Source organism: Humulus lupulus, chromosome 1, assembly GCF_963169125.1.
Source record: "Humulus lupulus chromosome 1, drHumLupu1.1, whole genome shotgun sequence".
NCBI lineage: Eukaryota > Viridiplantae > Streptophyta > Magnoliopsida > Rosales > Cannabaceae > Humulus > Humulus lupulus.
The window spans coordinates 289,438,921-289,451,952 of record NC_084793.1 but is presented as its reverse complement, the minus strand read 5'-3'; the positions used below and the strand labels follow the sequence as shown (position 1 = coordinate 289,451,952).

At 27.8% G+C, this 13,032-nt stretch overlaps 1 protein-coding gene across 1 annotated transcript; it reads right to left on the bottom strand.

Moving 5' to 3' along the window:
- Positions 1-7,829: 7,829 nt before the first annotated feature.
- LOC133808888 (NEP1-interacting protein 2-like) lies at positions 7,830-9,935 on the bottom strand. The gene is made up of 5 exons (XM_062245900.1): positions 9,552-9,935; positions 8,859-9,037; positions 8,603-8,686; positions 8,331-8,498; positions 7,830-8,193 (listed from the first exon to the last, which is right to left on the bottom strand). Exons 1-5 carry the CDS (start codon positions 9,703-9,705, stop codon positions 8,071-8,073), a joined length of 708 nt encoding a protein of 235 aa, XP_062101884.1. The 5' UTR covers positions 9,706-9,935; the 3' UTR covers positions 7,830-8,070.
- Between the last annotated feature and the right edge of the window lie 3,097 nt (positions 9,936-13,032).

The following is a 13,032-nucleotide window of genomic DNA, read 5'->3' as shown; positions in this document are numbered from 1 at the left end:
TTTCACTCTGTCACCAAGTAATCTTGCATTAATACCCTTTTCTCACCTAAGCAAATATTAGTTTTATTTGTATTGTATGTTGATATTATTGCTACACAACTCACTCCCTTGTCATCTTTGTTTCATTTTAGTTCAGGCATGAAACTAATGGTTCACTGCATTGATAAGAGAGAATTGTTTTATTTTAATTGGTTTTTTTTTTCTTTTGGAAGAGTGACAAAATAAATATGTATATATATTGTATGCCGGCAGTTTAAATTATGTTGTGTATACTGTATATAGTACAATTCAAGTTTATATATATTTTCCAAGACTCAATCCTCCAAACTCATGATTGAATTAGACTTGGTCTATCAGACGGCATATAAGCCAAATTAACCTTCCAATGTCATTATTTATTGTGTATGTTATGTGTATCCATTAAATTTTCCTATATCTAACATAAATTTTTAATTTTAACTGTTTATCTAATTAACTTTAACGGAATATAATTTTAAAATAAATTAAAAACATATATATTTATTAATTATATTAATATTAATATAAATTTAAATATTATAAAATATTATTATTATAACTAAATATATGTTAATTATATTAATATAAATTTAAATATTATAAAATATTATTAATATAATAATATATAATATAAAACTAAATATTTAATAATGAATAAATTAAAAATATATATTTACTAATTATATTAATATAATTTCAAATATTATTAAATATTAATATAACTAGATATTTATTAATTATATTAATATGAATTCAAATATTATAAAATATCGTTATTATAATAATATTTAATACTAGACTAAATATTTATTAATTATATTAATATAAATTTAAATATTATAAAATATCATTATTATAATAATATATAATATAATACTAGATATTTAATAATTAACAAATTAAAAATATATACTTATTAATTATATTAATATAAATTCAAATATTATAGAATATCATTTTTATAACTAGATATTTATTAATTATATTAATATAAATTAAAATGTTATAAAATATCATTATTTTAATAATAATTAACACTAGACTAGATATTTATTAATTATACTAATATAAATTCAAATGTTATAAATATTATTATAATAACATATAACATATAATATATAATCCTCATTTTTATAAAATTTTGCTAGAATAAATATTTAGTAATTATTTTAATAGAAATTTAAATATTATAAAATATCATTATTATAATAATATTTAATACAAAACTAAATATTTAATAATTATATTAATATAAATTCACATGTTATAAAATATTATTATTATGATAATATATAATACATAATAAATACATTATATATAAGTGTTATGTGTGTACAAACAATATGACTGTTTAACTAAATAAGAAATTATAATAATATTTATCTTCTATCAGGAATAAACATGTTTCTTCTCCAATCATTAATGTGTGATTTGAATAATATCATAAATGTTTTGTACCTTAAATATAGTAGTTTGTGATCTAAAAGATTGTCGTATTATTTAAAAAAAATCATAAATAATATTTTTGTTTAATTTTTCTTTTAATATGATTATGTCATTATTTTATATATAATATTGTTTATTTATTTGAAATTTATATGACAATAAAAAAAACTCAATAAAAATAATTAATAAATTTTTTAAATAAAAATAAACAGATGTATTTATTAATTTATATGTATTTATTTGCACCTAGCATATAAATAAATACATATCTAAAAAGGACTCTAAAACTTCACTTAAGCTCAAAAAAGTGACATGTAGTTTAGTTTGGTGACTATTTATAATAATAATAATAATAATAATAATATGTGTGAAACTTAGCAAAAGATTACTTGACACAATTATTCAGTAAATTAACGAGGTTGCAATAATTTAAGTATTTGAATTAATAATTTATTACAAAAATGATCATAATCCAAATTTATTAGTAGAACTTAATAACAAGATAAAATCCAGTACATCTTATATTATTAGTTTTAGTGTGAAAAACTACAATTCATAATATGACCAAACCTATAAATTTAACAATATTTGCTATACATGTGTCCAAAAGTATTGCATTTTTTTAAACTCATATATTAATATATATAAACACAGTTGAATATGATTCATAAGACAGCTAGCCGTGGCGGATACGTACAAAATTTAAGTACGTAATTTAATGGCTTAATTATTCAAAACTAGGTCCAATGACAGTATTTTGCTTTATGTCTTTTTCAACAGTCGTTTTGTGTATTGACTTCATCATGCATTAGTATGCATCACTAACTGCTAATTAAAATATCAACACATTAACATTAACATTATTATTATTGTTACTCTTTAGAAAAAAAGAAAGAAAAAAATAATGAATAAATATATGTAACAAACAACTGTATGTTCTGAAAGTGTTTAGCTAGAAAGAATCTTTGCTAGGCTCCTCCATGGGCGTATAACAGTCTTTCATGTGTCAAATGCCAATAACATCATCAGATTGGTATACAATCCACCTATATTATTATGTGTGGTAAGCTAAATTATATTATGCTTAGTTATTGCTTACCAATAAATTGTAGTTCTCTCACATCTGATCCAATTCAATTCAATGGTGTTTGATTGTATTTTTTTATGATTGATTCGATGTATAAACAAAAATTATGGCCTCATTACTCGTTCAATTGACTAGTTAGCTTGGTCCAAAATTATGTATTACAATTCATGATCACTAATTAATGTAAACAATTATTAGTGAAGAAAAAAAAAACCTTGGTCCAAATTAACAAAAGTTTTGTTATCTTCTTCTCGGGCTTAATTAAATTCGGTCCAATAAATGGTTGAAGTTAATTAGGGGGTCTAATAACATAAAGCCAAGTTCTAAATGAGTTCCACGTGACATGTGTCAAATAACTACAACTAGGGCAAGTGAATAAGATCTTTCTCTTCAAACACAAAAGGGTTGTTCGGTTCGGTTTGGTTTGGGTGTTTGGGATAATCACATGAAGTTTGACCATGTAAACTCTCTACAAATCAAAAGCTGGTATCTTCTCGATCATGATTGACTCAGTGTTTAAGGTACAAATTAATCATATAAAAACGAAGCTGAACCATGTGAGACTAGTCACATGATTATTTAACATCATTTTCCATTTACAAATAAATTTTATCATATTTGTGGTGTTATATATAATTTGGATCCAACATTAAATGATAACTGTATATATAGAGAGGGTGTAAAGTTGGGTTAATTTCCAAGAATCACATAGTGTGATACCATTACCATTTTGGTCAGAAAAGATGGCAGATTTATAAATGCCACAATTATAAATTTATATATATATACATAAAAAAAAAAACAAAAAGAGAACTTTGTGTACATCTATTCAATTAAGACTAGGTGATCATGCGTCTATTTCAAATTCAATTCATAAAAAAAGAACAATTAGGACAAAAGAAACATATTTTGGCAAGCAGCTATTCTAGACAGACAGCGTAACTGGGCAAGAGAAAACGAAAGAAATTTATACATGAAAAAGACTATACACCAAACAGAAACAATTCTGTTCAACATGACATAATAAATATAATCCACTTGAAAAAAGTTTGAAGAGAAACAAAAATTTTATTAAAACCCAATACTAGATTGTTACTTAACACATCTCACCACTACTCAATTACATAGGAAAATAAATAAAAACAAAAGTTATAGTTGCTTTACATTTGGAGAATGTCAACACACTATATTTCTCTATCTTAGTTAAACATTCCAATGGGTTAGGTATTGATTGGGTGAATATTAAACTTGTTATCTTTGTAATAATTAAAAATCTACACTGAGAGTTAAAAAAATTACTAATAGGAAATGGTCTTTTTAACACGCATGATTAATTTAGTCCTGTAGTGTCAAAATAGTATTAAATAATGGCCCATTTGCATAAAAACAAATAATCATCAACCATTAAAATAAGGAAAAAATGCTTTTTTTCTTCTTCTAACAATAGCACTCCTAGATTTTTATCCCACAAATTTATTTGTTTGTCAAAAATATCCCTTGAACTATAACTATACTGTTTGTGGATTTTTGTCCATTCTGTTCAAAATAATTATGGTTTGCTGAACTTACAGTTAAAAAAATATATAAAAATAATATTTTATTAATTAATTGATTTTAAATTAGGAAAAATAAATAATTTTTTTTAAACTTAATAAAAAATTATTTTTAAATTTATTAAATTATATAAAATCTAATAAATAAAAAATTAATAAACATAATAGGTTTTAATCCAAATATAATTTAAAAAAAACTAAAATCAATATTTCTAAACTAATTAAAATCTTTAATTTTTTGCTGGATTGTTTTCTAAATATGTTTGATTTTCTAAGTTGAAATATAGATTTGGTTGAGTTTTTAATTTAAATTTAGTTTAGAAATATTGATTTTAATGTTTTTCAAAATTATATTTGGATTAAGAAAAATTTATGTTTATTAATTTTTTCTATAGGATTTTATATAATTTCATAAATTTAAAAATTAGTTTCTTTATTAATTTTTTTAATTTTTAAATAATTTTTATTTTTTTTCTAATTTAAAAATTAATTAATTATTTTTAAATATTTTTTAACTGCCACATTAGCAAACCGTTACTATTTTTTATGGAAGGGATCAAAGTCTACAAGTGCTATAGTTCGGGAGTTTTTATGCCAAGCGAAAAAATTCAAGGGATAAAAGTCTACAAGTGCTATAGTTCGGGAGTTTTTATGCCAAGCGAAAAAATTCAAGGGATAAAAGTCTACAAGTGTTATAGTTCGCGAGAAAAAAAATAACATTGTGCCCTTAAAAAAAATTAGGAGTATTTAAATATCAATTATAATGCAATCATATTCATCATATATATTTTTATTTTGAAGAGAAAATTTCTTACACATCTTTCTTTACAAAAAGAAGATTAGTCTTATTAGTGTTAACGCGATTTTTTGCCAACAGTGAATTACGTAAATAGCTAGAATGGATTAGTGCTTAATGATAAACCGTAATAAGAAAATGATACTTAAAAATGCTAGAAATGAAGTATCAAGAACACTCGTTCCTGTTTACGTGGTTCGGATGTTAAAATCCCCCTAGTCCCCGAGTCTGTATTATTACTGTATATCTCTTTATATATTGACAGAGTATTTGCATTACAGAAAACAACCAACCCCTTTCCCTATCCAAGGACTTGGTATTTATAGAAAAACAATCCCTGGATAGGCGTTGGGGCCATCACGTGAATCTAAATCCCTCATGCGACCTGTCTCGTACTAACGATAAATATTACAATTTATATTAAGGTATGGTCTAATCATTAGGTAAAAATGATCATGGGTCATCTGACATGATCGGACATGTGATGTTTGATCATGCACGATTATATTACGTGTCCGGGAATTCAGGGATAAACAGACATGTAATGTCTGATCACACATGTTTATATAACGTATCCAAGTTTTTAAAGATCCTTGGAAATGGCAGATCTCTAGCGTACCCCGAGCTGAGCGTAGCGTCAACTCGTGTCTCTGATGCTATGCTTCATAAGTGTTTCCAACTTGTGTCTATTGCTTTGTATCCATCAGCTCGTGCTATTTACCTGGGGAATTGCATTGTCTTCGCAGAGGAAATATGAACTTGTGGATGATCTAGTACTGTTCTTAGCTAGTCAGTTGTACCCGAGCTGCCTAAAAGTCCCGTGCTGAATCTCAGGACGTGCAATTATACTATATCTATGGCACAAATCAATCATATCTATAATTAAGTATCAAGTTCTACATATTTTATATTATATTAAAATATATGGAAAATGATACTAAGGCCCTATTTGTGACAACTTTTAAAAAAACTAAAAGTTGTTTTATGAAAAAGTGTGTGCAATAATGGTGTTTAGTAAACCGTCAATAAACAACTTATTGAAGAATTTATGCAAAAACTACAGTTAGAAGTTAAAACTGGCAAAATCCTATTTTTTTAGCTTTTTCTAAAAATAGCTATTTGAAAAACTTTGCAATAAACTTATTTATCATATATTACTCAAAATAAAAATATTTAAAATAAATTAATATTATAATAAACAATATTTAATTCTTAAATATTTTTTTGTTCAAAAAATATTTTTATAATTTATATTTATTAGATATTATTTTATTTTAGTAAGTTTAAATTAATTAATGACATAAAAAGTAAGAGTTTTGAGATAAATTAAGTTTTACATATTTATGATTATATCATGAACAATATATAATACTGTTACGCCCAGATTTCGAGCCTTAAGAATTGTGACCTCGAAAGCTGGATTCGTCAAGAATGGGCTCGTAATGTCTGGAGCACGTGTCCGCAACCTAGGCACCGAACCTACAAAGCAGGGGGCAACCTCGAAGATGGTAGCCTCGAAACCCTTACAAGCTTGAAAGACAGACATCGAAGTACGTCTATTCTCGGATGATCTCGGATCAGGGGTTCCGAGCCTGACATAAGTGTGAGCTCGAAGCCACATGATCTCGGGGAAAATGCTACAACTCGAAAGTCATTAAGAGACCTGGGTGAACACGGCACTGGCGATGTAGGTTGATAACTTTGAATATCTTAGTGAATCATTTTGGAGAGACGCAGTCTATATTCATTGTTGCAAATCCCCTATAATAAATGGGTATTTATTATTCGGTTACACATCCCCTGGTCTTCAGGGGATGTTTCCTTGTATATAGGAGTTACAGGCTTTTAATGCCATTAAATTTATTTACATATACAGAATAACTTCCCGAAATGTGTGGGATAGTATTCTGAAATCTCCTCTATAAATAGAGAAGATTTGCACCATTGAAAGGGAACCGAATTTTTGTAATCTTGAGAGAAACTCTGGAGAATTCATTCTTAAAGAATTTCCAGAAATCATCTTAAGTTCTAATAATAAAGACTCGTGGACTAGGCAGAGTTAACTGCTGAACCACGTAAAAAATCCCATTTGTTTTATTGTATTTTTCTGGCCATAGCTACTTATTGTTTTTGTGCTCTTATTTCACTGTTGACGAAAAACGGCATCAACAAATACTATTATCATTATAATTTGAATCTTAGCTACATCGACTAGTTATAATATATATACACAACAATATATATTATATAATATTTTTATTTATAATCACTTTATTAATCTTTAATCAAAATTATATTTAATTTAAACATATAAATTTATTTTAATAAAATAAAATAAATATAACATTCTTATACGAATGTTTCAACTTACAACACTTTAAAATATATAATTTACAAAATACTAACCCTCAAAGCACAACTATAGCTGTTTTCCCCCCACACTAAATTATACTAATAAATCGAACGAGTTCTCCATTTTGTTTGACTCTACTTGCATGATTTATTATTTTTTAAGTAATATAAAATAAGATATTATTCTGAATTTCAGATAGAGTACAGAGAAGAGAGTGCATTGAACTGAAAGAAGGAGAAGGTGGTCTAAATCTTCCCAACTACTTGATACTAAATGGGACAAACTTTGCTAACAAAATATCTCAAATCTGATGGGGCCCTAGATCGCCATGCCTGGCCTACTCCTCATTTACCCATGTGGGCTCATGCCCCTATTCATTTGGTCCAACGCACCCTCTTCATATTTATGACTTTTTATTTTTTATTTTTTATTTTTTATATTTTATATGTATACACATTAATGAGTAATAATGTGCAACACTATTAAGCCCTTTTCCCTTTTCTTTAATAGAGCAAAGAAATTTTATAGCTTAAATATTCAATCTTTATCAACAGAAAAAGTGTACACAGAAGGAGCTTGTTTAATATATTTTTTATATCCACAAGATCAATTAATTAAAACTCACAGCCCAAAATTTTTATACATCAAACTCAAGATGGAACATGAGGGGATCTACAGGGGAAGCCATGTACCAACCAGCATTAAAATTATACATTAATAAAAGCCCTAAGATTATTATGTATAAGAAAAGTAAACAAAAAATATATTTTCTTTTTCTTCTTCTTCTTCTTTTCCTTTAATCTACACAAAACTTAAATTACAAATCCCTTCTGCACAATGGGCAAGAACCATGCCTTAAGAGCCACTTATCTATACAGGGTAGGTGAAACATGTGATTGCATTGAGGCAAGCTTCTAACTGTCTCTCCAATCTGAAAGTCCTGTATAAGAAAAGAAAATATATTTATATAACATAATATGAGCTTCAAGAATTGTTAACACTTTTGAGTTGTGTTTGGTAAACAAGAAAATCAGATGAGAAAACAAAATATAAGATGATGTTGTTGGGATGATGAACCTGAAGGCAAACAGAACAACAAACTCTTTCCCCAGAGCCATCTACATTGTTGTTGCTAGTAATTGTGATCTTTGGGATCTTTTCAACTGAATCACAAGGCAATCCTTTGGCACCTCCAGTGTCAAAGATGTTGGTCACCTCATCGAACCCAGTTTCAACAGCACCCATCTGTTTTTTCACAAAACAAACTGTTAGTAAAAAAAAGAAGAAGACATATATGTATCGGTGTTGGTGTTTTAAACACAGCTATTATTATTCTCTTGGAGAATTACCTGGCTTTGAACTGCACTTAACATGGCTGGACCAATCCTCTCGCGAACTAATCTACCACTAAGAAGGCTTGCAATGACATCAATCTACACAATTACAGGAGAACCGACATTTAATTAAAGCTACCAAGTGATGAACTTGATGATAAAGTTCTTCAATTATCAACTTTGAGTTGGAGAAAACCATGTGTTACTGTATTAGCAGCTAAAACTTGGAAATTATACAAGGACAATGGGCGATCAGAGTTAGATTGCTTACCAAGTATAGGAGACACCCAATTCCAGATTCGTCTGATTGCCATAGAACAAGAGAAGATTCAAACACCTCAATTGAGAATACAGCCCCAGAGATTGCTCCAACAGCAGCCCCTCTAACAAATCCACTCTCTGTCTCTTGTCCTATCAAGGCCCCAGTCATGGCTCCTAATAAGGTCCCAACTGCACATATCATGCATACAAGTCATTTTCCATTAGTAACAATGTTAAGACCTTCTAATCTCAAACTCTTAAAGATTTAAAGATGGCAAGGAGTAAGGATGATAATTACAAAAACCCTTTAGTCTAAATTCAAACTCCTTTGTCAACTTGCCATACCCATTAATCATTCTCTTTCACACAACTCAATTCTGTGATGAAAAGTCTAACATTTTTTAACTTGGAAAATGGGGGTTTCAATCAAATTGCAAAATGGCTCAAGAGCAATGCAAAAATTTTATATAAAAAAATCCAATTGGGTACCAAACACAAGTCAGCAGAAGACACAATACAACACAACACAACACAACACAGATCAAGACTAGAGTCACATGTATGAAACAAGAAAACACAAATCATGTAAACCAAAAGACAGGCACATAAAACAAAAAGCTGAAGCAACCCACAAAACAAAATTATGAAGAAGAAGAAAGGAAAAAAAACAAAAAACGACCAAAAAGAGAAACAAAGGACAAACCTAAAGCAAAAAAGAAGGTGAAGATCGCAGAAAAGATGTTTCCAAGGATTGCAGAAACAGCAAAGGTGAAAAATTCCTTAACCCTTTCGATGAAATTCCCAAACGAAGGTGAAGAAGGTGAAGAAAAACGAAAAGGGTGCCCTATAAAATCCATGGTTTGAGTCAAGAACTAAACCAAAAATAAATATTTTGTAGCTGGGCGTCGTTGAGTTGATCCTTAACTCTTAAGTTAAAGAAAACAAGTTATATATAAACATTAATAAGGGATAGGTATCCTTTGAGTCCCTTTACTTTGTTTAATAAGGAGAGAAGAGAGAAGGAAACCAAATCAACCAACTCGCATTTAAAGCTTGCATTTTTTTTCGTCTCTTTTTTCTAATCTTTCTTTCTTGCCATGAAAAAGAATTATTTTATAATTAGCTAAAATAATAAATTATAAAAATTATAGCTTTCGTTTTCGAAGAGGCTAAAGAGAAAATAGAAGTTTCCTTTTTGACAATTCTAACGCGTTGTTAAAGATTGTAATTTGGCCACAAAAATCGTTATATCACTTATGTTTGAATATTTTCCCATCTCTCATTTTCCACGAAAGAAGAGAAAGAAAGGGTTAGAAAATGGCTTATTGCCTTTCTTTGAAGTTTAGCAAAGGCAAATTTGTTTTTGTTTTATAATTATTCATTTTAGATCAATATGATTTATTTAATCTTTTAAGATAAAAATCCATCTACCCTTTTATTTTAGTTTGGTGAGCACTGAGAATTATGGCTTCTTTTTATTTTATTTTGTTTTAATATCTCTTAAATAATTTTTATTAGATTCTGAATATTCGTCCTTCTATTTTCTTAAGCTAAAGAAGTTAAAATATCGAATGTGTTGGGCCGGGAAATATGTACTTTTGCTTAATTGCTGACATTTACTTGATTATTTTGGTATGGGCCACTTCATTTTATGTTGTTTTTTATTGGAAAATTTTGTGAAATTTTTTAATAGGGTAAGATAATTTACTATTCTAAATATATGATAATTTTAATTTTTTGGATAAAAATATTCATAACATTCAAACTTATTTTCTCTCATTCCAAACTCTCTATTTCTCTAACGTCTCTCATTGCATCACTTTCTCACTCTCTCGCTCTCATTTTAATCTTGTAGATCTCGAAAAAATATTAAAATTAAAAAAAATATCATCTCAAACGTATATTTGAGTGAAAAAATATGAACCTCAAAAGTTTTCATTAAATTTTACTGCAGGGCATCGAAAAAATATCGTTTTGGCCAAAATCAAATTTTCATGATTGCATCGCAAAAGCATCGAAACACTATCGATTTTGCATCGAAAAAACATTGTTTTGGCAAAAAAAAACATGTTTTCATGATCGCATCGAAAAAGCATCGAAACATCATTGATTTTGCATCGAAACACCATCGATTTTGCATTGAAATTACATCGAAAAAGTATATTTTTGGCCATAAATCAAGTTTCATGATTGTATCGCAAGAGCATCGAAATTGCATCGAAAAAACATCGTTTTGGCCAAAAAAACAAGTTTTCACAATTACATCGCAAAAGCATCGAAACACCATCGATTTTGTATCAAAACATCATCAATTTTGCATCGAAACACCATCAATTTTGCATCGAAAAAGTATCGTTTTGGCTAAAAAACAAGTTTTCATGATTGCATCGCAAGAGCATCGAAACGCCATCGATTTTGCATCGTTTTGGCCAAAAATCAAGTTTCATGATTGCATCGCAAGAGCATCAAAACACCATTGATTTTCATCAAAAAATCATTTTTTTGGCCAAAAATCAAGTTTCATAATTGCATCGCAAGAGCATCGAAACACCATCAATTTTGTATCGAAAAAACATGGTTTTGGCAAAAACAAAACCAAGTTTTCATGATTGCATCGCAAGAGCATCGAAACAATATCGATGCAATTTCGATGTTCTTGCGATGCAATCATGAAACTTAATTTTTGGCCAAAACGATACTTTTTTGATGCAAAATCGATGGTGTTTCGATACTCTTGCAATGCAATCATGAAAACTTATTTTTTTTTTGCCAAAACGATGCTTTTTCGATGCAAAGTTGATGTAATTTCGATGTAAAATCGATGATGTTTCGATGTTGTTGCGATGCAATCATGAAAGCTTGATTTTTGGCCAAAACGATGCAATTTCGATGTTTTACACTAAAATTTGACGAAAACTTTGGAAATTCATATTTTTTTACTCAAATGTCCATTTGAGATGATTTTTTTTCCTTTTAAATTTTGATATTTTTTCGAGATCTAGAATATTAGAATGAGAGAGACAATGAGAGAGTGAGAGAATGAGAGACGTTAGAAAGAGAGGGAGTTCAAACTGAGAGAGAAAATGATGTTTGAATGTTAGGGGTATTTTTGTTCAAAAAATTACAATTGTCATATATTTGGAATAGTAACTTATGTTGACATAAGTTATTATGCATATAACATGAAAATTCAGTTTTTTTTTTTTTAATTTCCTAGTGAAAAAGTGATAAATTCTCAACCACATTATAATTTATGTGCAGGTTGAATATTATTCTATTGATGGCCAATTTTTTGTTGGATGATACCACTCAACTTCAACAAATTAAGTCACTCAAACTATGAAACATAGTATTTATCTACTTTAAACGGTATTTACAAAAATTAAAGTGGAAGAAAAAAAATAGTGTTTCAATAAAATAAAAAGAATACATATCTCTCTTTTATATAAAAAACTAGAAAACATAACCGCGTTTTGCGCAGTCTTTTGTAATTATTAAAAAATATACATATTTTAAAATACTTTTAGGAGAATGCTACGACATGGATTCTTTTTCAACATACTCATACAACATGTTCCTTATATGGACACGTGAGGGCGTATTGAATACAATTTTTTTTTTCATAATGGTGTCCATTGTATATCAAATATCTTGCAAGTTTTTGAAAAATTCTGAATAATTAAAGTACCGAAAATAAAGTTAAAAAAATTTGTTGTGCGTGTGCATTTATTTATTTTTATTATTATCATTATTATACGCTTTGCGCGATTTTTTTTATAAAAAGTCTAAATTATGTATATGGAAATTTATGTTTTGTGTAAGACTTATTTTGAGCGATTACCCGTTTGAACTTTTTATTTTTAAAAATTAACTTTTAGAACTCGTGTTTTGTCAAAAGGTTAAATATAGGATTGGATAGATCGATTATTTGAACATTGTATTTTGGCCGATTACATGTTTTGACCATTTATTTTTATAAATTAACATTTGGACCATATATTTATTCAAAAGGTTAAAAATTCTTTATAAAAATTAAATTATATATAATTTGTGTTTTTTTTGTAAGGGTTCACATCATTTTGAACATTATATTTTAGCCGATTACTCGTTGGGGTCTTTATTTTTAAAAATTAACTTGTGGATCTCAAGTTTTGTCAAGATGTTAAAAATAGGAATAAATAGAT

Excerpts from the sequence above, each read along its gene's own strand:
- LOC133808888 (XM_062245900.1), bottom strand. The coding sequence starts at position 9,705 with ATGGATTTTATAGGGCACCCTTTTCGTTTTTCTTCACCTTCTTCACCT. Across the intron at positions 8,687-8,858 it reads TTGGGTGTCTCCTATACTTG|ATTGATGTCATTGCAAGCCT; the intron begins GTAAGCAATCTA and ends GTAATTGTGTAG. Across the intron at positions 8,194-8,330 it reads GTTGTTCTGTTTGCCTTCAG|GACTTTCAGATTGGAGAGAC; the intron begins GTTCATCATCCC and ends TTTCTTATACAG.